We start from the raw sequence: 26,136 nt of genomic DNA, 5'->3' as shown, positions 1-26,136 counted from the left end.
CAGGTGAAGTCTTATTTGGCTTCTCATAACAAAGTGGCACAAAATAACAGCCTCAGAGGAAGGCCAGTTATTTGAAACAAAACGGCTAGAAATTGCGTTCAAGACAGGATTGGAGAGCCTAGTATATGCGGCGAAGAACTTTGGAAAACAAAGGAAAACTGAGGAAAACAAAAGTTTGTGGCATAACCCAAAAGGATTTCGGAATCATTTTCAATTTAATCAAGCGTAGAAACCCTCTCAGGGCAACAGATTTTTTGATGCCTAGTATGATGAATGTACTTTGCTACTCTGCGTTACTCTCAGAATAGTGAGCGTTTGATTTTCCCAGAATAGTGAGTGAAAACATAAACAAAATGAATAATCTGATCAAAGTAAATGGAATTGAAAGTTCAGGAGCTGCTATATTATCTGCTGCTTCCTCCCTACTGAAACGCGTAACAAAGTCTTGACACATTTTGGCCATGTAGCATATGTGAACGATCCTCAATTTGCTCTTGGTTTCCGGCCTAATTGGCTTTTTGCCCCCCAAAATAATTTTTGTTTGAGATTACTTTCGCCTTCATTCATGTTAAAAAACATATAAGTTTTTATTCATCTCAGCAGAAAAATTTTTCAACCATTTTTTTCCAACATTTTGGTCATTTAATGTCAAATAGTTCATAGGACCAGCAAGTCCTTCTGTTGATTAAAACTGGCGTCTGAATAAAAGTGGCAGCTGATCAATTTCATGTGATAAATGTTGAATCTATTCTCCAATCTACTGTTCTTTCAAGCCATACCAGGCCTAACAGGCCATAACAGGCCTAAACTAACAGGCCATAATCCAACTGAAGGCATCTTTATTGTTGAGACAATTAAAAATTCAGCTGAAATTACAGCGATGTGGCGCTCTCAATGAAACAATCTTCAGGAACAAGATAATTAAGCTGATGCAATTAGCGAAAAACCACAGTTGCCATCTCTTTCTAGACCGAAATTTTTTTAAAAACCATCACGGGTTATCATTAGCTCCACTTGAGCTATGCGTCTAAACAAATTTCCGAATGAGTTTTGTGCTGTTCTTAATTATTGACTAAGTGTCAAACGGCATATGAATGAGGGTTTTTTGTAGATCTGAGTCGCACGATGTAAAAATAGATCATGAATTGTCATGTCAGGGCCGAGATGTCTTGATCATTCGTAATGACCATATACCTACCAGTCAAACTTTTGTGAGCATGCCGTGGAGCTCCTTTCTTGGCCTTCCTTGAGCTTAAACGTTTGCTTCAGACTGGGTCAAGTATTCTTATCTATAAGGACTGCAGATCAACTAGCATCACTTGATGTTACCAATATTTTGCTCTTGCAGCCATTTTTTCGCAAAGGCGCTATGATTTGCGGTTTTGCCCTGGCAGCTGCTGGGAGCAAGAATTGAAAACACTACACCTGAAATTTAACGAAGTTTAAATTTATTTAACATCTTTGGCATTCAGAATGTTTGCGAGACTCTTAGACACACTACGTAGAACCTGCAGACGAATTGCCACTCTGGTTGACGACAGAAAGGTGCAGGATATTGGTTATCTCTATCTTTCAGGAGGCTAAATCTGTGTCCGTTATAGCAATTTGCAAGACTGGAATCATGCTGATTTCCGAGGAGTGAATATTATTGACACTTAGAAAACTAAAGCAAACTGTTGAATCTCTCTCTCAGCTGTTAACACAAGACTCTGCCTGGAAAAAAATGTCACCCAAAAAAGTTCAAAATTTTAACTCTCATCGCATGGGTCGAATGAGATTGGCGGTAAAAATTGAAAGCAAAAGCAGGAAAAAAACCTAAACAAAATTGTCTCATTGAGAGTTGCGAGAGTGATTTCGTCTGTGATTCGAATTGAAGCGATGATAATTACAGTGATCTGTGGTCTATCGTGAACAATGTTTTGATAAACTTACAGCGAAAAGTGTCTTCTTAACAATTGCGGTAAATTTATCCTGTCTTGAAAGTCCTTCTCAAAAATATGTGAATAGTTTTTTTTTCGATAATTCGTTAGGTTTAACGGCCGTTTTGATAGCTGGAGCCACAAAAACTAGAAGAGCATGCATAATTTTGTAAAGTTGACTTTGTGAAAAAAGCCAGGTTGCCGTGATTTCTAGAAACTCAATCCGTTGAGCTCGAACTATTTTACATCTCCACTAATTGCGTCATTCAATATTAGTCCAATATAAACTTTATTTATGAAAATGTCTTTATATAAATTGTTCCGACAGCTTTTAGTTTTTTTCTGGAAATGTCATTTCAAATTTTTGAAGTGAAATTGTGATCAAAGTACAACCAGTCCTAACTGGTTAAATCAAATTACACTCAATCATAACTATTTCACTCTTAGTGTAATAAATATTTAAAGAGGAAATTCTTTGATTAGGGTTTTGTAATAATTTTACTTCTTAGTTTTACCACCTGATTATTAGTTGAGAAATAGCAATGGCCTTACATTCTGACTGCTCATATGCATGAAAAAATTTCGCTAGATTTTCTCATATCTATTTGGCATTTTAAATGACATTTTGGTGATTAAATGTTTCAATTTGTTCTTGTAAATTGCATTCGGAAATTTTGCTCCTCCTCTGTTTTTGTCAAAGTAGATAGAGTGATAGTTCGAAGGTTAAAGAACTCTTTTGAGATATATGAACATCTCCCATCGCTTGTTCAGTTTGTCAACTGATAATTTGAAGCTTTATGCATTTTATCAGTGCATTATGCATCAACATCTAAGTGCCGCTTTTGTTTTCTATCAAATCCTTCTCGTCAAAGCTTACCATGATTTTGTATCTTTCGTATAAAGGCGAATGCGCATATTTAGCTATTTTAGTTACCCAATTATACAAATGCTATTTTCAAACCAATACCCAAACAAACAGAGACTTAGCACTTAAGCCGAAGTAACTTGGGTAAAATAGCTGCAAACATTTTCGAGAAAAAATTTTTGTTTTCAATTCATTTTAAGCGATTTTTTTCCTTAATCTATTAACCGGAAGCAACAAAATCAAATACTTTATTCTGCATAGCAAAAATCATTTCCCACACACACACACACACACACTTGAAGAAATTTATGCTAAACCCACTATTTTTCACTACAAAATGTTCTTTGTAAAATTCTTTATCCGAAGAAAAATCTTTATCCGAAGAAAGAGACTCAAAAATTGACCAAATTTGACTCATTTTTGGTCATTTCAACACATATTTGACGCTTTTTGGATATTTAGCATATTTTGAATTAGTTTCTGCCGCGTGAACTGAGTCTGAGAAGAAATAGTATGATTGATTTGAATCACTCTGATAGTTGTTGGGTTTTTGCTCCCTTGAAAAAGTAAGAACCTGCTTGACTTTTGTTCAAACTATTTTAGACTTTATTGCGGGTGTCTCAGACCCTTATGTGTGGTAACCCTTTCGTGCTCTATGAGCCTAGAGTTGAAGTAACATTTTACTCTAGATATTTATGAAAAATATTTATGACATGTGACTGGCTAACTCTCCCAATTTTTGAGCATAATTTCGGCCATTTGAACTGGAACTGGGTTAGCCTAGATAACATGTTTTTTAAAGAACTCCCAAATTAAAGTCGTTAAAAAAGTACCATTAAATGCATTCTAGAAATCAGAAAACGTAACTTTTTTGCTTATTCTTAGTCTTATTCCCCAATTTTTGTTGTCTTAAATACTTGTTAGTCCAGCTAATCAAGAAGCATTAGAGTCGTATTTGCATTTTAGAGGCTTAGAAACCAAAAATTTTAAACTTTTGGACTGCTGTTGTGGAAAACAGTAACAAAATCAATATGACAACAGGCAAACGTGAAAGTTTATTGAAAAGTCTATTTCTAATCGTCCCCTACTCAAGATTTGTAATGCTATGAAGAGCTTCCTTTTAGAATTTAAAAGACCAAAAATCCTGAGTATAAGATTTGTTTTCAGTTGTTTTAATAAGATTCCGAATTCCGGTAAAATAAATAAGAATTCCCAGCAATTAAAATCAGTTAATTATTGAATTTGTTTTACTTTTAAAACTGGCAAAGCAAAAAATGAAAAGTAGGATGAAATATTTGCTACATCGTGTCAACTTAAATAAAAAATTTTCAACAGTGCCTACGAAAAAAGAAGATATCATAGTGCTTAAAAACACTTTATTCAATTATTGTTTTCCATTCCAAATCAGTACTTTTTTTCAGACCCCACTTGTGGGGGGAGGAACCATACACTCAAATGAGTTTTTTTTGTTCAGACAATTTTGGCCAATCGATATGTTCATCGTAGAGAAATGTGCGTGGTATCATTAAAAAGCTTGTGCAGCTTAGAATTCGAGAATTCGAAATTTAAAAAATTTTTGAATTTTGTTTTTTTTTGAGGAGTTATCGAGGATTGATGTTTTGTGTGAACACGTGATATTTGACATGATTTCGTTCACTTTTAGTGTAATTTTTCAATTTAAGATATTTTTATAAAAATTTTGATTCAAAATTACATTTTAAGCTACAAACTGAATCAATTTAATACAAACTGAATCAATTTAATAGACGAAAGGCGACAAAAAGAATAGTTTTGGTCTCATAGGGAAGTTTACTATCAAAAAATTGAATTCCATTTGAGAGCTCTTTTTTTTTTCAAAAACTTTTCATTTTTTCTGTTTACTTAAGTCAACTAGAGTCTAGCCAACTTTCATGCCGAGGTTCTGTTAATGACAAAACTGATTTACAGTTTAATCAAACCCAATGAAAAAACATTCGTTTTCAAGGACTTGCTCGTGTTTTTTTGTCTTCGACTCTGAGTTTTCGTAATTTCAAAAGAAATTTTGATTTACTTTTTGAGGTTTTACTAAATTTTTGGAGTCCTATGGTATTAATTTGTTGATTAAAAGTGCAATAGGTTTCGTAATGAGTGTTACCTGAATCCAACTGGAGCATTGAGTGGACAACTAAAAACTGTTAAGACTTTGAAAATGATTTTTCGAGAAGGTTTTTAACATTAACCAATCATAAACAGTTTTTCGTGAAATGAGAGTCAGTCTCGGTAATGACAGGACCCCCTTACTTTCTACTGCACGGCTTTATCTTCTTACCATTTGATATATGACTTCAATGCCACAAGATTTCAAAATTAAAAATTTTTTTTGGATATTTTCGTATTATTGGTCTCTCTTGAAATTTTATCAAAATAATCTGATATTGATATCTCCCATGGGCTGAGGGAAGATGTTCCACGGATCTTGGATAAAGTTTTAAGAGAAAAGCTTTATGGTTTTAATGGCTTCGACACTTTCCACTGAATTTTTGGTTTTTGCGTGTATTTGTTGTTGTTTCCATAGTCATACGACTTAATGTGATTTCTTATTAATTAGCTATGCATAAGAAAAATCCTTGTCTTCCAACCGAGGGAAAGCTGAGCGTATTTATCGATTTCTGATGAAAGCTATTAAATTTAATGTCTGTTACGAATTTAAGTGATTTTTCGAAAAAATTATACTACATTAAACGATCTTAACCTTTATTTCGTGAACTGTAAGTCAGTCTCAGTGATGACTGGACCCTTAAATTGTGCTTAATCCAAAATTAATCTTCCTAGCGCTTTTACGTTCTACCTATTGGTGTTATGAAATCGATGCACGAGTTTGCATAATTTTTTTTAAAAATTTTTTGGATTTTTTTTGGTAATTTTGACTCCGTTTGGAATCTTAACACCTTATCCCAATATTGATAGTTGCATTGACTTAGAGAAAACGTTCTATGCATCATACTTGAAGTTTTCAGATAAATGGTTTAAAAGGTTTAAATGGTTTGGACTCTTTTTTCTCGCACTTTTCTACTTATTTTTTTGATTTTGTCTGTGTTTGTTGTTGTTTTGATAGTCAATGACTTTTTGTAAGGTCTAATTGATGAGTTTTGAATGAAAAACATCCGCGTTGTCACTTAACTTAGTGCGTTTATTAGCTTCCCTTGAAAGCTATTGGTTTTAATGGCTTTGATAGCACGGGTTTTCTCAAAAAATTTCGTTTTTTAATGTATTTATTCATGTTTGTTGATCTATTGGAGTCAAATTGTTTAAAAAAAGAATCATGTGGCTCCCAATGTTAATTGACAGTCGAAAAGTTTTTTACTGAAACGTTCACTTTTAATGGCTGCGGCAATTTTATCGCTCAATTTTTTTCTTGATTTTGCTGTATTAGCCTGTTTTTTTCTGTTCTGTAGGTTTTGGCTTGGTCTAACCAAAAACAGGATCCATTGGTTTATTAATGACTTTTTCCTAAATTTATCTAGAATTTTTTCGTTGTAATCTAATCATTTTGATGAGTTTTGAAATTATTTGTTATAAAAAAAATTTGATTGATTTTTGAAATTCGCCTCGTTTTTTCTTCTCTTTCTCGACTTGTTACCTCGCCCCATTAAGGACGTTTTCCAAGTGCTGTATAGTTAGAAAAAAGTGAGTTGGTGTTGCTAATCTTTATCTGATTGAATTTTGAGGTTGTTACTGGGTGCTTTTAAATTTAGATATTGAATTTTTGCCGTGAAATTTTTGTTTTTGCTTTTTTTTTGTTTTTTCTCTCCTAGTCTTTTCAATGCAGATCTCATTGTAATGAGACATGACATTATTTAATTCAATTTTTAGTTTGGTTGTGTAACGATTTTTTTAAACTCAAACATCTATTTTTGATCTCTTTGTCAAAAATGTAAGTCAAAAGACAGTTAAGTCAAAATTGCAGATGAGCGCGGGTCGGAACATCATGTGCGAACGCACATTAACGAGCCGCCTTGTTTTTTTTGAAAAGTTCTTTTCTCCATCCTGTTGAAACAAAGTTTTTTCGAAGAAAAAATTGAGCAGCATTGCTCTTCCCTATGAAATTGTAAGGTGCATTTTATGAAAATGCTGATGTGTGAATATTCTGAGCTGTGGACAGTATCATGCCTGACTTCTAGTTATGCATTGAGTTTTCAAATTAATGATTTAATTTTTTACTGACAGAGTGTTATTCCATCAATACTTGCCAAAATAGACGACTATTATCAAATAATTTTTTAAAATGTTTTACAAACTGTTCTAAGATAAACTGTAAACATTGACAATAGAAAACTCGATTGCAATTTTAAATCGGAATTATCTGACACCTCTCTCTGCAATTCCTTTTCTTTCACTAGCTCGAAAATCAATGACAGAATTTGTCAATACTTTTCTTTCAGAGTTGTCAACTGTTATATCTATTCGCGCAGCTAATTGTTGCAATTATTCTGACATCCAAATCTAACGTCAACTGTAAGATCTTTTTCAAAAAAAGCGTTGTATTGTTTTTTTACTCTTTGAAGGATGTAAATCTCGATTCATAACCGGTCATTGATTTTATTTATTATCAGTTCAGTTCAAATCAGTTGGAATCACTTTGGCTACCTTCATGGAGACGTTTTCCTGTTCAAAGTGTTTTGTCCGAACTACATTCTTGGAGTTTTTTCTTCTGTTTTCGTACTCAAGTTTTTTCCCGCCACAGGTTAACGACCCAAGCGATCACACAGAATATGTTGAGCTCCCCACTGATTGGTTGAGACACTAAAAACTCATCAGCAGTGACTATCCCTGCCTAACGGGCAATCTTAACGGACGAATAGCTGCAACAGAGACTGATTGAGATAGCCCACTTTAGACTGTAAGATTATCTAATTTCGAAAATCTGTTTGTTGACGTCTTATCAATTAGCAAGAAATATAGGAAAGCCTGGTTGATGCTTAAACGCAGTAAAATCCCTCACGCTACTAATTTTGGGTGAGGAATACAAATCTCAGTTACGAATTACATGACTCCTAAGAAGTTTGTTTTCTGAGTTGGGTCGTGATTTTTTCATAAAAATATTCGAGCAATCAAGTTATAAGCAAGCTGGGGAATTTTTGCATTCAAACCTTGTTGGTAAGTTGAACTCAAAAGACCTTAAGCTCTATTTGTGGTTATACTCTATTTGATAAAATTTCTGACGAAATTCTTGGATTTTCATCACTGCTGTCCGCTATGAAAAAATCATTCTTTCATTCTGAGAAAGACTCATGAAAAGTGTTGAAATGTGAGGAGGTAATGTCACTACTGCCTACAATAAAGATCTAAAGCCAAGATTGTAGCTGACTAATCGAAGCTGAATAAGTTTCTGGGATCTTAAGTTATCAGACATTTTTAATTTCTTTTTTCTTCTTTTCCACTTAGCAGTTGAGTATTTATAGGATCCAGTTTTATTTTAATAACTGCCAGCTCTATATTTATCAGCTGGGTTTGCAATTTCGTTTTTTCAACTAGCATACACTTTCATATTACTTCTGTACTTTCACTAGTGATAGTCAATAGCTATCATACTCTATCAGTAAAAATGCTTCCATTTTCTGTTTAACTGCAAATGGCTTTTGATAAGCCGACTTTCTATCTCATTTGAAGGACATTTCAACAGTTTTAATGGCGCATTCAGACAAGGTCCAATTAGGTAAAATCCAGTTCAAAATTGGTTATCTCTATATTGTATTCATGCTTTTATATTCAGTTCCTCTTTTATCTTTTCAACTAGTTTTTCTTTTTTGTATCGATCCATTATGAATATCTTTTCAGCTATTCAGAGAATTTCAGACGCCGATGAAAAAACTCAGCGGACAAATTGCCAGTTAATTTTGTGAAAAATAATGTCTTAGGCTAGAGTTTCTATTGATAATTTACGACCTGCTGAGAAAATTTATAACCCCTTGAAAGTGAAAATATAACTTGCGTCTCAATTCGCAACACGGGGTTCTAAAATTTTTGATGGGGCGGGACATCAGAAAATGGCAAGCATACTTGAAATTGATTAAAAACCCTCCGGGCTTTTATTCACCTCTTGGGCTTAAGAAAAAAGCGATTCTCTGGGGAAAAAGTGCAAAGCGGGAAAACAACAGCAACAAAAACAGCTGAATCAATGAATGTTTCAGAACTGAATATTGAATTACGTAATCAAAACATTAGCTTGTGATCATTTTCTTTTTCGTCAGATGTGTGAAATAATCTATACACATTATGGACTTCCATATGATGTGATCAGTTGCTAATGAGGCTGAAAAAAGTCTCTTCCTCTGATTTCAGGGAAACCAAGTTCGAATGATAACTAAATCTTATACCGACTGGCAGGTTATAAATATCCACAATGGCTATAATTTGTCACATTATAGGTTTAGAGAGATAGTTTGCTTGTCGTTTTTGACTAACTCCTAATTAAATTTCAGGCACCACACAGTCTATAGAAAGAGCAAGGATTAATGGGGTGAGGGGGGGGGGGGGGGGTGAGTTATTGTGTATTTGTGAATCTAGGGTACCGATTTGCATGCTAATTTGACAGCATTTTAGGCGCATTCAATAATTAGGATGAATCTTTCTGGCCTTCCCTTAGCACGCTTTTGCCTAGCACCCGCGTTTTTCTATGCGCGATTTTGCAAAAAAGTGTTAAACAGAAGGCATCAAACAGTACCTTGCAAGATAGTATAATTGTTTTGCATAAGATTTGATATTTTATGCAAAGGATATTGGATAATTTATAGTGTGATGTCAAAAAGTTAAAAACGGAAATGTACAATTTTTGTACCACAAACAATTAATCGAGACTCGAAACTCTGCGTAAGTGTCTGTAATCTTTCAATTACTGGGCAAAAAATTAGGATTTTTTTTGTTAGCGCCCCTTAGTCCTATATAGTCGCTATTTTAGCACGCCCCAAAATCTAACTTTTGGCGAATTGTAAGAGCAATAGTTTCAATTCATTGAAAAAGAGTGTCTAGGTAGATTGACAACACTTTTAGAATAGTTTTCTAATATTTTTAGAAAATCGAGTCGAGCCCTTACTGAAGCCGATAACACCAAAATGATATAATACAGAATTTTTTTGATGCTGACGTTATAGGTAACAATTTTTTGTTGAAATGTCTAATACTTTCAAACCACAGCTGTGCCAGCTTTTAATTTATGCCAGTTCATAAATGTTCATAGATAAAATAACTTAAATTTAACAGTATGTTGAAACAGGTATAAAGAGGGTGCAAAACTAACCGGGGGGGGGGGGGGGGCTAACAGAAAAGATCCAAAAACTACCACTTTAAATGACACATATCATAGATTTTCAAATAAAACACGTACGTTATGTATTGATGGAGTTGTCTGCCATTTCAAATATTAAAAATTAGGTTAAATGTTTTTGTTGTGGATTAAATTCTACCGTTTTAAATTTATGAGCACTACAATTTTAACGCTACTCAAACTTTCTCTCAATTTTGTGAGTTTGGTACTTTTTGGTGTCAGTTTAAAATATTCGAAAAGTTAACTTAAAAATGATATTCGGATGAATTGTTTGAATACCAGTATTCTTCCAATGACTTAGCTAGTTGTTATATAAATGCACCTTTGCATACACAAAGCTAGACATGAGAATGACAACAAAACTAATTGGAATTATTATCATTATTGTTCTTGACGTAAAAGTTTTTGGTTAAAATCAAGAAACGCCAGTTTTATATTTGTTCTGTGAAAAAGTGTTGATAAAGCTCTTCTGCAAGCTACTAGCACTCAAAAAAATAATCAAAATAAATGGCCTCTCGTTGTCCCTGTTAGTTTTGCGTAAAACTTTTATCTTTTTGTGTGTTTTTATTTTTTCCACTTTGAAGTAAATAAAATCTGTATATTTAATGTTGCTTAGTTGCAGTTTTTTTTGCATAACGATCTCTATTGTGGTAAAAATCTCGAGGAACGTTTTGTTCATCCGGATATCAGCAAAGCCGGATAACGGCGGTTTTGAACGCTTTAATTAATGAAACGAGCTGAATACTAAAATTTCGTACATCAGTGATCTCAAGTTATAAAAAGTAAAATAAATTTATTGGTAACATTCTAGTAGCGTGTCCGTTTCCTAAAAAATTCATCCTTATTTTGTTTCCAGCAAAAAAAATTTGTACGTATTTTGGTTTGTTTTTGAATTTTTGATGAGATGTCTTGGGACTTTGACTGCAGCAATTTCAACAAAACGAGAAAAAAGATACAACAGTTTAGGATTCAATTTTTGTGCGTCGTTTAATTACGTTGACATTTTTGCGCAGAGAACTTCCTTTCAATTGTGATAGCAAAAAACATTAGGTTGTATCGGTAAATGTCAGATAATATTTTATATTAAATGTTTTAGTGTGAGCTCTATACTTAAAACATTCCAGGAAATAAAGGTATCAATCACATTACAATGATTTGTCTAATCAATTTCACTGATCTTATTTTGGACTTTAGAAAATTTTTCTTCTAACGTTACCATTGTTTGTTTCCTAGTTCAGTCGCATTGACCAGGAAAGTGCTCAAATAGCTGCAAAAAATATAGACAACAGATTTGTTTGATCATTACAAACAAATGTGTCATTAACAATTGTTGGATTAAGGTAATTGTTTGCAGTTGGAACAACATACTGGCAAATATAGTTCATTTTTCTACCATATATATTAGAAAAACATTTTAAAGAAATTAAAGTTGATTAAAATCACGCCAGTCGAGGTGTCAAAGGCAACTAAACGCATTTTTTGTAAGAAAAGAGCAAGGAACTGAATTCGCAGAATTTGCACAATGCAGTTAAATTTTGCTCAATTCCGCACCTTTTAAAACTGACATGTTGAAATGCGAAGAAACTGTTTAAGTAAGGCGTTGTTTAAAAACTTATGTAAAAAATGTGTAAAAGATTTTTTAGCGCATTTCGTACTTGGCTAAAGCGCCTTTTGCATTTCTCAGAGCATTTTTTGACAAAATATCATATTTTTCAAACAAATTGGTGTTAAGAAATTAAACGCAGCAAAGTGGCAGCGGAAACAAGATGGCTAGGACCTCAGAGAGCGCGTTTCGAGGCTGATAAATCAAGAAAACTATGCAAGAAAGGGGCTGAAGCGAGCAGAAGTTTTTCAAACAAATTGTTCAAAATCATTAATAGAGTTGAATCAACAACTTGTTGATCAAAATTTGAATAAATGCTAATTGATGCGTTTTTCATTCTACTAGGAACGAACCGAACCCATGTTTTTAACTTGCATTGTCACCTGTTTTCTCAGTCAGTAATGAGGATTTTCAATTTCAATACCCTAATACGTGTACCCGTTATCGCAGAAGTACAGTTTTTTTGTATTATCTCCATCAACTTTTTACTTTACAGTTTTTGATAACACGACAAAAGAGTAAAAACTTCTAGTATTTCAAAACCTAGGTTCAATATTTGGTAGAAAAACCGACAAGAGTTCACGAAATGGTTTCTCTCATAAATAGGGTCCAAACATAGCGAGTGAACCTACCTTACCTAGCCTCTTAAACGTCTCAAAAGTTATAATTAATTCATCTATTTGTCCTGTCTAAACCTTTAATTTATATTTACGGAGCTACTACTGTACCGAGCAAAATTGTGCGATTTTGATTTTAATCAATGGGGAACAAAAAATTATGAAAATTGTGACAATAAATAGAAAACAGCAGTATGTTTCTCTTTTTGTAGGCCTATATTTTGTATTTTAATTATGCCACCTTAGTCTATAGGGCGGTTTTAGCCTTGTTAATTGGCCTTGTTTTGTTCCGCAGAAACAATAACTATTTTTGAGGAGAATAGACAAAATTTCAATTAGTGGAGGTGGTGGGTTGTTTCGCCCCGCAGATGAAGTTGGTAAACTCAACTGATATTCAGTGCAAAGTCAAGTTTAAATAAGGGCGCAAAACGAGTGAATGCAAATGCATTTTTGTCATTTTAGACACTCGAGTTTAGAGTAGAGCACACTTTGAACTATTTCACACTTAGCTGTCAATTTCAATGCACTTCTCACTTTCTCTTCACTCATTCACACATTTGAAATCTACCAGTATCGGTAAATGTCAGATAATATTTTATATTAAATGTTTTAGTGTGAGCTCTATACTTAAAACATTCAAGGAAATAAAGGTATCAATCACATTACAATGATTTGTCTAATCAATTTCACTGATCTTATTTTGGACTTTAGAAAATTTTTCTTCTAACGTTACCATTGTTTGTTTCCTAGTTCAGTCGCATTGACCAGGAAAGTGCTCAAATAGCTGCAAAAAATATAGACAACAGATTTGTTTGATCATTACAAACAAATGTGTCATTAACAATTGTTGGATTAAGGTAATTGTTTGCAGTTGGAACAACATACTGGCAAATATAGTTCAATTTTCTACCATATATATTAGAAAAACGTTTTAAAGAAATTAAAGTTGATTAAAATCACGCCAGTCGAGGTGTCAAAGGCAACTAAACGCATTTTTTGTAAGAAAAGAGCAAAGAACTGAATTCGCAGAATTTGCACAATGCAGTTAAATTTTGCTCAATTCCGCACCTTTTAAAACTGACATGTTGAAATGCGAAGAAACTGTTTAAGTAAGGCGTTGTTTAAAAACTTATGTAAAAAATGTGTAAAAGATTTTTTAGCGCATTTCGTACTTGGCTAAAGCGCCTTTTGCATTTCTCAGAGCATTTTTTGACAAAATATCATATTTTTCAAACAAATTGGTGTTAAGAAATTAAACGCAGCAAAGTGGCAGCGGAAACAAGATGGCTAGGACCTCAGAGAGCGCGTTTCGAGGCTGATAAATCAAGAAAACTATGCAAGAAAGGGGCTGAAGCGAGCAGAAGTTTTTCAAACAAATTGTTCAAAATCATTAATAGAGTTGAATCAACAACTTGTTGATCAAAATTTGAATAAATGCTAATTGATGCGTTTTTCATTCTACTAGGAACGAACCGAACCCATGTTTTTAACTTGCATTGTCACCTGTTTTCTCAGTCAGTAATGAGGATTTTCAATTTCAATACCCTAATACGTGTACCCGTTATCGCAGAAGTACAGTTTTTTTGTATTATCTCCATCAACTTTTTACTTTACAGTTTTTGATAAACGACAAAAGAGTAAAAACTTCTAGTATTTCAAAACCTAGGTTCAATATTTGGTAGAAAAACCGACAAGAGTTCACGAAATGGTTTCTCTCATAAATAGGGTCCAAACATAGCGAGTGAACCTACCTTACCTAGCCTCTTAAACGTCTCAAAAGTTATAATTAATTCATCTATTTGTCCTGTCTAAACCTTTAATTTATATTTACGGAGCTACTACTGTACCGAGCAAAATTGTGCGATTTTGATTTTAATCAATGGGGAACAAAAAATTATGAAAATTGTGACAATAAATAGAAAACAGCAGTATGTTTCTCTTTTTGTAGGCCTATATTTTGTATTTTAATTATGCCACCTTAGTCTATAGGGCGGTTTTAGCCTTGTTAATTGGCCTTGTTTTGTTCCGCAGAAACAATAACTATTTTTGAGGAGAATAGACAAAATTTCAATTAGTGGAGGTGGTGGGTTTTTTCGCCCCGCAGATGAAGTTGGTAAACTCAACTGATATTCAGTGCAAAGTCAAGTTGAAATAAGGGCGCAAAACGAGTGAATGCAAATGCATTTTTGTCATTTTAGACCCTCAAGTTTAGAGCACACTTTGAACTATTTCACACTTAGCTGTCAATTTTCAATGCACTTTTCACTTTCTCTTCACTCATTCACACATTTGAAATCTACCAGAAGAAAAGAATATGACAATCACGAGTTTAAATATTTTAAGACATGTTATAAATTTTTTAAAAATAAATGTTGGCCTGCATATTTTTTGAAACATAAGAGCGGCATTAACAACACATTTTTTCACAGCTTCGAGGCCACATGAAGCTTCTCGAACAAAAGACCAGCGAAAGAACAGTGAACAAATGATTTAAAACATCTGGCTTTTCAATCAACAAAGGGGTCAATTCCACACCCAAACCGTGCATTATTTAAATAGCAGAGTGCTATAAGGAAGTTCATAACTTCCCAATAGAACTTTATAGGGGCGGGAGGTGCGGCCGAATAAGTATCACCATGCATCAGGTGTGATTGCAATCCATGCAGAAATTGAAAACTTCCCCAGTCGAAATCGAATGGTTATCTTGCAAGATCTTGCAAGATTCTTGCAAGATCTTGCAAGATAGCCATCGTCTTGCAAGAATCTTGCAAGATAACCATTCGACTTGCAAGAATCTTGCAAGATAACCATTCGACTTGCAAGAATCTTGCAAGATAACCATTCGACTTGCAAGATCTTGCAAGATAGCCATCGTCTTGCAAGAATCTTGCAAGATAACCATTCGACTTGCAAGAATCTTGCAAGATAACCATTCGACTTGCAAGAATCTTGCAAGATAACCATTCGACTTGAAAGGATCTTGCAAGATAACCATTCGACTTGCAAGGATCTTACAAGATAACCATTTTTAGCGGCAAAAAAACGTCCTACATCCTAGAGACCTAGTCTTAGACTGAAAACTCTTAAAAAGTTGAAATATTTGAACGTACACATATTCTGCGCACCGACAAAATCAATTTAATAAAAAACATCAGAAAATTATTAAAATATAGCATCAGAAAAGGTGTTCTTCAATCTTTTTTTTTCATTTCATTTTTTCTGTATTCTTGAATGACAACTAAAATGACAACTACAAATTAAAAAAGAACCAAGTTGCTTAACCACTTAATTCGCCATTGAAACAAAAAAAATTTAAAATTCCTGTCGATTGAAAATAAACTTGGAGGTGGGGCTGAAAAAGTATCACCATGCCTCAAGTGTGATTTCGCTCAATGCAGAAATTGAAAACTTATTATGAGAGCAAGAAGATAAACTGGTAACTGACCACAACCACTTTTTTGACGTTTGAAATTTCTTGCTAAATAGACCTTTGCGCTTAAAATTAGAATCAAAATCTCACTGTTTTTTTGCAAAAACAAGTTTATTTGGCCTAAAACCTTCGTTTGCGAATTATGTTACTTAATATTTAAGACATCTTCGCAACACTAAAATTTTACAAAGCAGAGATATGAGCAATTGCTAATTAATAAATACCCTAGTCGAGGCAAAAGATTTAATTGCAAGAGCTTGAAAGATTCTTGCAAACAAAAGTTTATCTTCTAAGATCTCGCAAGAAAAAGTTTGTCTTCAAGATTCATCAAATAGATAAACCCCGTTAAAAAAACTGAATGACAAAAGTTTGAACCGAGCTGACATCTAAAGCAAAGCATCTACGGAAAAGTTCATCTTGTAAGACTCTTGTAGGAAAAAAAGTTTATCTTGTAATATTCTTGTAAGAAAAAAAGTTTATCTTGTAAGATTCTTGTTTGAAAAAAATTTATCTTGTAACATTCTTGCAAGAAAAAAATTATCTCTGAAGACTTTGTAAGATTTTGGAAGAAATTCTTGCAAGACGATGCATCGTCTGGCAAGATTCTGCCAGAATCTTGCAAGGTCTTGCAAGAAAAACTTTTTTTCCGACTAGGGTAATCCTTTAATCCCACAATAAGTAATTCGTATGTCTTTAAGGTAATAATATGATTTGGTGTGAATATGCCCAATGCAAAATCCCCAATTGGCCAAAACAGCCCTTGCCTTTGTGCCATATTTATTTCCCCTGATCTGTTTGTTCAATAATCTGCTTACAAATTAGCATGCAATATACTATAAGAATGCTTCTTCATAATTCAGCTAATATTTTAATCCCAAGTACGGCTTTGGTAGTTTCATATCGATTCCATGAGGTAAATTCACTAGCTATATATTTTGCTAAATAATTGTTTTGGAAGTTTTAAAAAGAGAACAAATTATTGGGCACATTTTGGGCAATTTGTCAAATTGGGTAAAATGGCATTGGGTATTTTGTCCTGACCCATAATTAAAAGCCAATTAGACCTTCTTTTATTTCTACGTAAATAGCAAGTTAAAAACTATATGCTCGTTTAAAATCTCAAAAACATCCTAAATAGCATGTTTAAAGCACAATATAGCCTCGTTTAAAATCTCTGTTATTAAGAAAATGATTCATTTTTTATAGATATCTTGCAGAGACAGCAATAGTGCAATTAAAAGTAAAGCAACTGAAAGATTTCAAACATAATCAAAATATGACAACTACAAATTAAAAAGACCAAGTCGCTTAACCACTTAATTCGCCATTGAAACAAAAAACATTGAAAATTCCTAAAATTCCTGTCGATTGAAAAAGAAATTGGAGATGGGGTTGAAAAAGTATCACCATGCCTCAAGTGTGATTTCGTTCATTGCAAAAATTTAAAACTTATTATGAGAGCAAGAAGATAAACTGATAACTGACCACAACCATTTTTTTCACGTTTGAAATTTCTTGCTAAATAGCCCTTTGTGCCTAAAATTAGAATCAAATTCTCACTGTTCTTTTGCAAAAACAAGTTTATTTGGCCTAAAACCTTCCTTTGCGAATTATGTTACTTAATATTTAAGACATCTTCGCGATACTAGAATTTAAAAAAGCAGAAATATGAGCAATTGCTAATTAATAAATACCCTAGTCGAGGCAAAAAATTTAATTGCAAGATCTTGAAAAATTCCTGCAAACAAAAGTTTATCCTGTAAGATCTTGCAAGAAAAAATTTATCTTGCACGATTCTTGCAAATAGACAAACCCCGTTAAAAAAACTGAATTACAAAAGTTTGAGCCGAGTTGACATCTAAAGCAAATCATCTAAGGAAATGTTTATCTTGTAAGATTCTTGTAGGAAAAAGGTTTATCTTCTAATATTGTTGTAGGAAAAAAAGTTTATCTTGTAAGATTCTAGTTGTAAAACAGTTTATCTTGTAACATTCTTGCAAGAAAAAAACTATCTTTGAAGATTTTGTAAGATGTTGGAAGAAATTTTTGCAAGACGATGCATCGTCTGGCAAGATTCTGCCAGAATCTTGCAAGGTCCTGCACAATAAACTTTTTTCTGACTAGGGTAATCCTTTAATCCCACAATAAGTAATTCGTATGTCTTTAAGGTAATAATATTATTTTGTGTGAATATGCCCAATGCCAAAATACCCAATTGGCCAAAACAGCCCTTGCCTTTGTGCCATAATTATTTTCTCTGATCTGTTTGTTCAACAATCTGCTTACAAATTAGCATGCAATATACTATAAGAATGCTTCTTCATAATTCAGCTAATAATTTATTCCCAAGTTCGGCTGTTATAGTTTTATATCGATTCCACGAGGTAAATTCACTAGCTAAATATTTTACTAAATAATTGCTTTGCGTTTTGAGTTTTAAAAAGAGAACAAATTATTGGGCATATTTTGGGTAATTTGTCCAATTGGGTAAAATAGCATTGGGTATTTTGTCCTGACCCCTAATTAAAAGCCAATTAGACCTTCTTTCGTTTCTACATAAATAGCAACCTAAAATTTATTGGCTCGTTTAAAGTCTCAAAAACATCCTGAATAGCATCTTTAAAGCACAAAATATCCGCGTTTTAAATCTCTGTTATTAAGAAATTGATTCATTTTTATAGATATCTTGCAGAGACAGCAATAGTGCAAATAAAAGTAAAGCAACTGAAAAATTTCAAACATATTCAAAAAATGACAACTACAAATTAAAAAAACCAAGTCGCTTAACCACTTAATTCGCCATTGAAATAAAAAACATCGAAAATTCATGTCGATTGAAAATAAACTTGGAGGTGGGGCTGAAAAAGTATCACCATGCCTCAAGTGTGATTTCGCTCAATGCAGAAATTGAAAACTTATTATGAGAGCAAGAAGATAAATTGGTAACTGACCACAACCATTTTTTTTGACGTTTGAAATTTCTTGCTAAATAGACCTTTGCGCTTAAAATTAGAATCGAAATCTCACTGTTTTTTTGCAAAAACAAGTTTACTTGGCCTAAAACCTTCGTTTGCGAATTATGTTACTTAATATTTAAGACATCATCGCGATACTAAAATTTTACAAAGCAGAGATATGAGCAATTGCTAATTAATAAATACCCTAGTCGAGGCAAAAAATTTAATTGCAAGATCTTGAAAAATTCTTGCAAACAAAAGTTTATCCTGTAAGATCTTGCAAGAAAAAGTTTATCTTGCACGATTTTTGCAAATAGACAAACACCGTTAAAAAAAACTGATTTACAAAAGTTTGAGCCGAGTTGACATCTAAAGCAAATCATCTAAGGAAAAATTTATCTTGTAAGATTCTTGTAGGAAAAAAAGTTTATCTTGTAATATTCTTGTAGGAAAAAAGTTTATCTTGTAAGATTCTTGTAGGAAAAAAGTTTATCTTGTAACATTCTTGCAAGAAAAAAACTATCTTTGAAGATTTTGTAAGATGCTGGAAGAAATTCTTGCAAGACGATGCATCGTCTGGCAAGATTCAGCCAGAATCTTGCAAGGTCCTGCAAGATAAATTTTTCTGACTAGGGTAATCCTTTAATCCCACAATAAGTAATTCGTATGTCTTTAAGGTAATAATATTATTTTGGTGTGAATATGTCCAATGCCAAAATACCCAATTGGCCAAAACAGCCCTTGCCTTTGTGCCATATTTATTTCCTCTGATCTGTTTGTTCAACAATCTGCTTACCAATTAGCATGCAATGTACTATAAGAATGCTTCTTCATAATTCAGCTAATAATTTAATCCCAAGTTCGGCTGTGATAGTTTCATGTCGATTCCACGAGGTAAATTCACTAGCTAAATATATTACTAAATAATTGCTTTGGGAGTTTTAAAAAGAGAACAAATTATTGGGCATATTTTGGGTAATTTGTCAAATTGGGTAATATGGCATTAGGTATTTTGTCCTGACCCATAATTAAAAACCAATTAGACCTTCTTTCGTTTCTACATAAATAGAAACTTAAAAAAATTGGCTCGTTTAAAATCTCAAAAACATCTTAAATAGCATCTTTAAAGCACAATATATCCTCGTTTAAAATCTCTGTTATTAAAAAATTGATTCATTTTTTATAGATATCTTGCAGAGACAGCAATAGTGCATTTAAAAGTAAAGCAACCAAAATAATTCAAACATTCAAAAAATGGCAACTACAAATTAAAAAAAAACTAAGTCGCTGAACCACTTAATTCGCCATTGAAACAAAAAAAATTGAAAATTCCTGTCGATTGAAAATAAACTTGGAGGTTGGGCTGAAAAAGTATCACCATGCCTCAAGTGTGATTTTGCTCAATGCAGAAAATGAAAAATTATTATGAGAGCAAGAAGATAAACTGATAACTGACCACAACCACTTTTTTCACGTTTGAAACTTCTTGCTAAATAGACCTTTGCGCTTAATATTAGAACCAAAATCTCACTGTTTTTTTTTGCAAAAACAAGTTTATTTGGCCTAAAACCTTCGTTTGCGAATTATGTTACTTAATATTTAAGACATCTTCGCGATACTAAAATTTTACAAAGCAGAGATATGAGCAATCGCTAATTAATAAACACCCTAGTCGAGGCAAAAAATTTAATTGCAACATCTTGAAAGATTCTTGCTAACAAAAGTTTATCTTCTAAGATCTTGCAAGAAAAAGTTTATCTTGCAAGATTCTTGCAAATAGACAAATTCCGTTGAAAAAACCTGAATTACAAAGTTTGAGCCGAGTTGACATCTAAAGCAAAGCATCTAAGGAAAAGTTTATCTTGTAAGATTCTTGTGGGAAAAAAGTTTATCTTGTAAGATTCTTGTAGGAGGAAAATTTATCTTTAAAGATTCTTGCGAGAAAAAAAAATTATCTTTGAAGATTTTGCAAGATTTTGGAAGAAATTCTTGCAAGACGATGCATCGTCTGGACTGATTCTACCAGAATCTTGCGAGATCTTGCAAGATAAACTTTTTTCCGACTAGGGTAATCCTTCAATCCCGCAATAAGTAATTTGTGTGTCTTCAAGTTAATAATATGATTATGTGTGAATATGCCCAATGCCAAAATACCCAATTGGCCAAAACAGCCATTGGCTTTGTGCCATATTTATTCCCTCTGGTCTGTTTGCTCAACAATCTGATTACAAATTAGCATGCAATATACTATAAGAATGCTTCTTCATAATTCAGTGAACAATTAATCCCAATTTCGGCTGTGATAGTTTCATATCGATTCCTCTAGGTAAATTCACTAGCTAAATATTTTGCTAAATAATTGCTTTGGGAGTTTTAAAAATACAACAAAATATTGGGATTATTTTGGGTAATTTGTCAAATTGGGTATAATGGCATTGGGTATTTTGTCCTGACCCCTAATTAAAAGCCAATTAGGCCATCTTTCATTTCTACGTAAATAGCATGTTAAAATTTATAGGCTCGTTTAAAATCTCAAAAACATCCTAAATAGCATGTTTAAAGCACAATATAGGCTCGTTTAAAATCTCTGTTATTAAGAAATTGATTGATTTTTCATAGAAATCTTGCAGAGACAGCAATAGTGCAATTAAAAGTTAAGCAACTGAAAGAATTCAAACATATTCAAAAAATGACAACAAAAATTAAAAAAAAACGAAGTTGCTTTATCACTTAATTTGCCATTGAAGCAAAAAACATTGAAAATTCCTGTCGATTGAAAATAAATTTCTGATTTATTTTTCTAGAACGGTGCATCTGAATAAACAAATCTTCTGGTAACTCAAGCAAATAGTTTTGCGCATCATATCTGACTATGTTTACCATTGTTATATGTCACCCATAGTTCCACGTTAAAAAATGAATTATAGAATGGTTTGCAAACTTGACTAGAGAGTTACCCGACAACCACCTATTTATAATTTGCGACAACGCTATTTTATAATTTGGGACACCTTATAAAAAAATTGGTACGACCTTTGCACGGTACCTATCAATAACGGTACGGCCTTACAGTGACTTACAAGTCCTCGCATTGCCGTATAATGGCCCGTCAAAAAGTTAACTTGATCTTAATACTGTTTTATCTCTTTTATACGGTGCCTCAGTACGGCTTTAACAAGTGGCTCAAGCTTGGGCAACTCGGTTAGTAAAATGAATTGCAGTCGACTTTCCATATAATGAGATGCCTCTGATGCCAGACTAAGTTTGTTGTCATGAAAAATTGAACATTAAAACCCACGTGTCTTCGTTTTATGTCGAATCAGGCAACAATCAATCAATCATTTTTTTTGATGGGATTTCTCAATGATCAATAAGCCTGAAATATTTTCCAGCCAATTTGTTTTTCTGAGAGAACTGTTGCTTTGTATACATTTGGGTGGGTTTGGGCACTTTGGTTTTGTTGTCAGCTTTTTAAACTTTTCAATGATAATTTAGGTTACACGCAATTAAACCAAATTTCTAAATTTTATTTTGTGGCACTTATTTTTCCAGACTTTTATCACTGCAAACTTTTTGCGTAAATAATTTCTCAATCGGAAATCAAAATTTGGGCGTGAATTTTAACTTAAAGCAAAGTTTAACAGCAAAACACTAGATTTGACTAGATTTCAAAACAACTTAAAAACTCTTGTGTCAAATCAACTAAACGCTCATGCTAAAAACTTTACCAGTTGTTGGAAATTTATGGATATTAGTTTAGTCAGATGAGAATGAGATTTCAATCAAAAATTAATTATACAGAATATAAACAAACTAAAATCCATTGAAAAGATATATTGAAGTCAATAACAGGAACATTAATAATCGACGGTATTTTGAAAAAAGTACAATGGTTAATTGCAAACGTTATAATTGTTTTTCTGTTGGTCATCCTGCAACCTTTTTTCAGATTTTCTCATATGTTACAGAAACCAAATTTTCTTTTTTTTCTCTAACAAAGGCAACCATGTTAATGCCTATCAAACCAAAAAAAACTGATTTTAACCCCAATCCGTCACAACAGCTTGGGTTTCACTGAGGTGGTAGCTTTTTTTATTATTTTAGAAAACAATGATACAAAAATTTGGCCAATCTTGTCTAAATCATTTGCTAAGAAAGGTGCTGTTTTTGGTTGAAAATTTATTCAACAAACTGTTAAGGTATATAGATAACTGTTGTAATGACAACAACTGGATAAGCATGCAAAGTAATTTAAACCATAACAATGTCTCAAACAATAAATGCATGTTAGGATACGTGGTGTGACATATTTTTTCAAATGTTTTATTCCATCATATAAATTTTTAACTTGCTGTCGCTTTCATTTAATCCTAAACTTTTTCGGAAGCCAAAAGAACGTTGAAATCATTCGAAGAAAATATACGCTATCTACTCTTTCCCGTTCCATTTAACGAACCGAATTAATTATTTTTGTTACATGGCAGTCAACAATATCAAAACAGTTGCTCGATGTCAAGACATTGATCACTTAAATATTTGATTTCCAAATTTACAAAATTTGCATTAAAAAATTTCAATTAGGAAAAAAATTTCTTTCAAATATCTTTTAAAACACTGCTCAGTCCTCATTAAAGTTATCAACTCTCTTTTCATGACTTCGCTGACAAAAAATTTGACAGCAAAATTTTAGAGAAAACAAATCTGCTGAGTTCAGATTGCCGCTACTTCCAGAAATCTATGAGATCAAAGAATACTTTTCTTTTCAATTATTTAAGTTTTTAAAATTGCTTAGGGTACTCTTTTTCCAGGACTGCAAACTTATAAGATGTGTTCATGTCCGTTTATTTAACACAACATCGATGCTAAGATGATGTAGTGTCACTGATTTTGATCACTGGTTTTTAATTCATATAACTTGTGAACTTTTTAAAAAACCCAAATGCAGTGCCAGTTTAACCAACAAATAAATTGCGGGATAGAAGTTTGCTTCGTGAGAAATATTTTTAGATGGTCACGGTTTTTCCTTTTAATATTATATAAATTAACTCTGGAGCTATTAGTTACTGAACTGAGTTTTGAAAAACTTATGAACAACAGGAAAAAAATATATATTTGAAAAGAATACTTTCAGCTGGAAAATATTGTTGAACTGAACAATTGATATCACCTGATCAATATAAAAATATGATTAAACAAATATTAGAAATAGAATAATAAGAAAACTTTAAACAAAATTTAACACAGTATTTATTGTATCAATATAATTACATTCCACTGAAAACAAACATAGGGGCTGTAAAAACTTTTTCTAAATTTTTATAGCTCATGGAATTTTCAAGCTGCAGTTTTGGATATCCCATCGTGTCTGTTACATTATATCTGATTTGAGAGGTAAAATGTAACCCCAGGATTATAAATTAAACTAATCAAGAAAGGGTATAATTAGTGCAAGGCGCTGTTTTGTTAAGAACTTTGAATACATAGATATACACATTCACCTTTTACAGATATGGTCCGGTAAATACTATACAGCATGTTTAAATAATAATTTTCAACGTTTGAAATCTTGTTCTTTTTCAATCGTTTTTTTTGTGTTGAAAAAAAAAATAACTCACTTGTTTCGTGCTGACAAGAACTCCCAACACAAGCAGTATAAGTGACATGTATTTATGATTTAATCTGTCGACAAAATCACATTTTCGGCTCTCAGCGTCATGAATAATTTTTACACCTTATTAATTCGGTGGTGGTTTGTTTCCTTGGGGTTTTATTTCTTGTCGAAAACTAAGTGTTTTTTTCCGTGGGGGTTTATTTCCTAGACCCCATTCAGTCTGTTTGAAAAACAAACGGGTCGTATCATTGCTTAGACGTTCTTTATGCATTTTGGCAAAAAATTGTAGGACGGCAATTTTGGCAGTCTTTTGCTCCTCATCCAAAACACTAAAAACAGAGACTTCTAATATATTTCGCACATTTTTCGTACTCTTTTTGGTTATGAAAAAAAAACAAATTCTTCCTTTGCGTATCAACTGAAAAAGGAGAGCAGGGGTCTAGGGAGTAAACCCTCACGAAAAAAAATTCCACATAATTTAAGAGAGGAAATTGACCCCCTAGGAGTTCTGCTGTGGCTTATTTCATTGGGGGTTCATTTCCTATCTAAAATTATGTGGGTTTTTATGTGATTGATTTTATGTGAATGATAGGTATACATTCACTATTTATAGATATGGTCTGGTAAATACTATACAGCATTAATAATTTTCAACGTTTGAAATCTTGTTAATCTTGTTTCAATCGTTTGTTTGTGTTGAAAAAAAAATAACTCACCTGTTTCGTGCTGACAAGAACTCCCAACACGACCAGTATAAGTGACATGTATTTATGATTTAATCTGTCGACAAAATCACAATTTCGGCTCTCAGCGTCATGAATAATTTTCACAATTTCGCCGAACATTATGCTTGCAAAAAAAGTATTGGATGTGAAAAGCAATCTAGAAAATGTGAAGAGCAATGTTTCCGCACACAGATTAGGCGATAAAGTGATTAGGGCAATTGTTTGTTATTGCGGGATTTTCAGGGGAGTTGAGAGCCGTTTTTAGCAGGTATTAAATACTTTAAATACTGCCCGCGTAAGCCCTAAAGCGTGAAAATAAACAACAAGCGCGCGTGATTGGCTTGGTTTTGGTAAATAATTTGTAAATTAGGAAAATTGGTTCAGGATAAGCAAAAATTTCATGTACCTTTTTAAAGTGAAAGTAATTTTTTACGAGGGGGTGTTTAAATTGGGCTTAGCGTTTTTGACAGAAAAAGGGACGCCTCTTGTTGGTTAAAATAGTTAGAAAAGGTGAGCAGTTATAATTTTTTTGATAAAATCGGAGCTGGTGCGAAATTAAAAATGGGATAGATATTTGATTTCGTTGTTTAATGTTGTTGACAAATAACACACCGATGAGGGGGAAATTTAAGTTCTTGGGCGCCGTTTTGTTGTTTACTGATTAGCTCTGAGTAAAAGGAGGTTTTTGCTTTGATATTGACTTTCTTTGTTAGCAGTGAAAGCTCGCCTTTCTCTATTCTAATGAAGCAACAGCGGGTTTTTCTGTCTTATCTTTGGGCTCGACTACGGCTGCGTAAATAAATAAAGAGATCCATTATAAAGGCATAAATTCTGCTTTTTTGTCCCACGTTTTCCCCTTATTTTCCCGTTTTTGATTCGCTCGTCCGCTCGTTCCATGTTTGAACTAATTTGGGAAAATGTGGGAGCGGTTTCTTATTCGAGAACAAGAGGTAGAAATGAAGAAAGAAAGGTGGTGTGTTTTAACTTACGACCGCTGCCGCGATGCTGTAAAATAAGTTGCACATTTTGGACATTTTTTTCATATTTGAACCATTTATAGCATCAATATTCACACCATAGTTATCTTCATTTCTTGCATAAGAAAC

General features: G+C 32.9%; 1 protein-coding gene across 1 annotated transcript in view; it reads right to left on the bottom strand.

Moving 5' to 3' along the window:
* The window catches only part of LOC142344110 (innexin unc-9-like), a 134,031-nt gene extending 108,189 nt beyond the window's left edge, over positions 1–25,842 (bottom strand). Inside the window, exon 1 of the mRNA XM_075395607.1 lies at positions 25,022–25,842. Coding sequence (XP_075251722.1) covers positions 25,022–25,150 — 129 coding nt within the window. The 5' untranslated portion in view covers positions 25,151–25,842. The remainder of the gene's footprint in view (positions 1–25,021) is intronic.
* Positions 25,843–26,136: the final 294 nt, after the last annotated feature.

The sequence above is a fragment of the Convolutriloba macropyga genome, chromosome 8 (assembly GCF_964194025.1).
Source record: "Convolutriloba macropyga chromosome 8, txConMacr16.3, whole genome shotgun sequence".
Taxonomy (NCBI): domain Eukaryota; kingdom Metazoa; phylum Xenacoelomorpha; order Acoela; family Convolutidae; genus Convolutriloba; species Convolutriloba macropyga.
The sequence above is the reverse complement of the archived record's forward strand: the minus strand, read 5'-3'. Positions and strand labels throughout refer to the sequence as shown.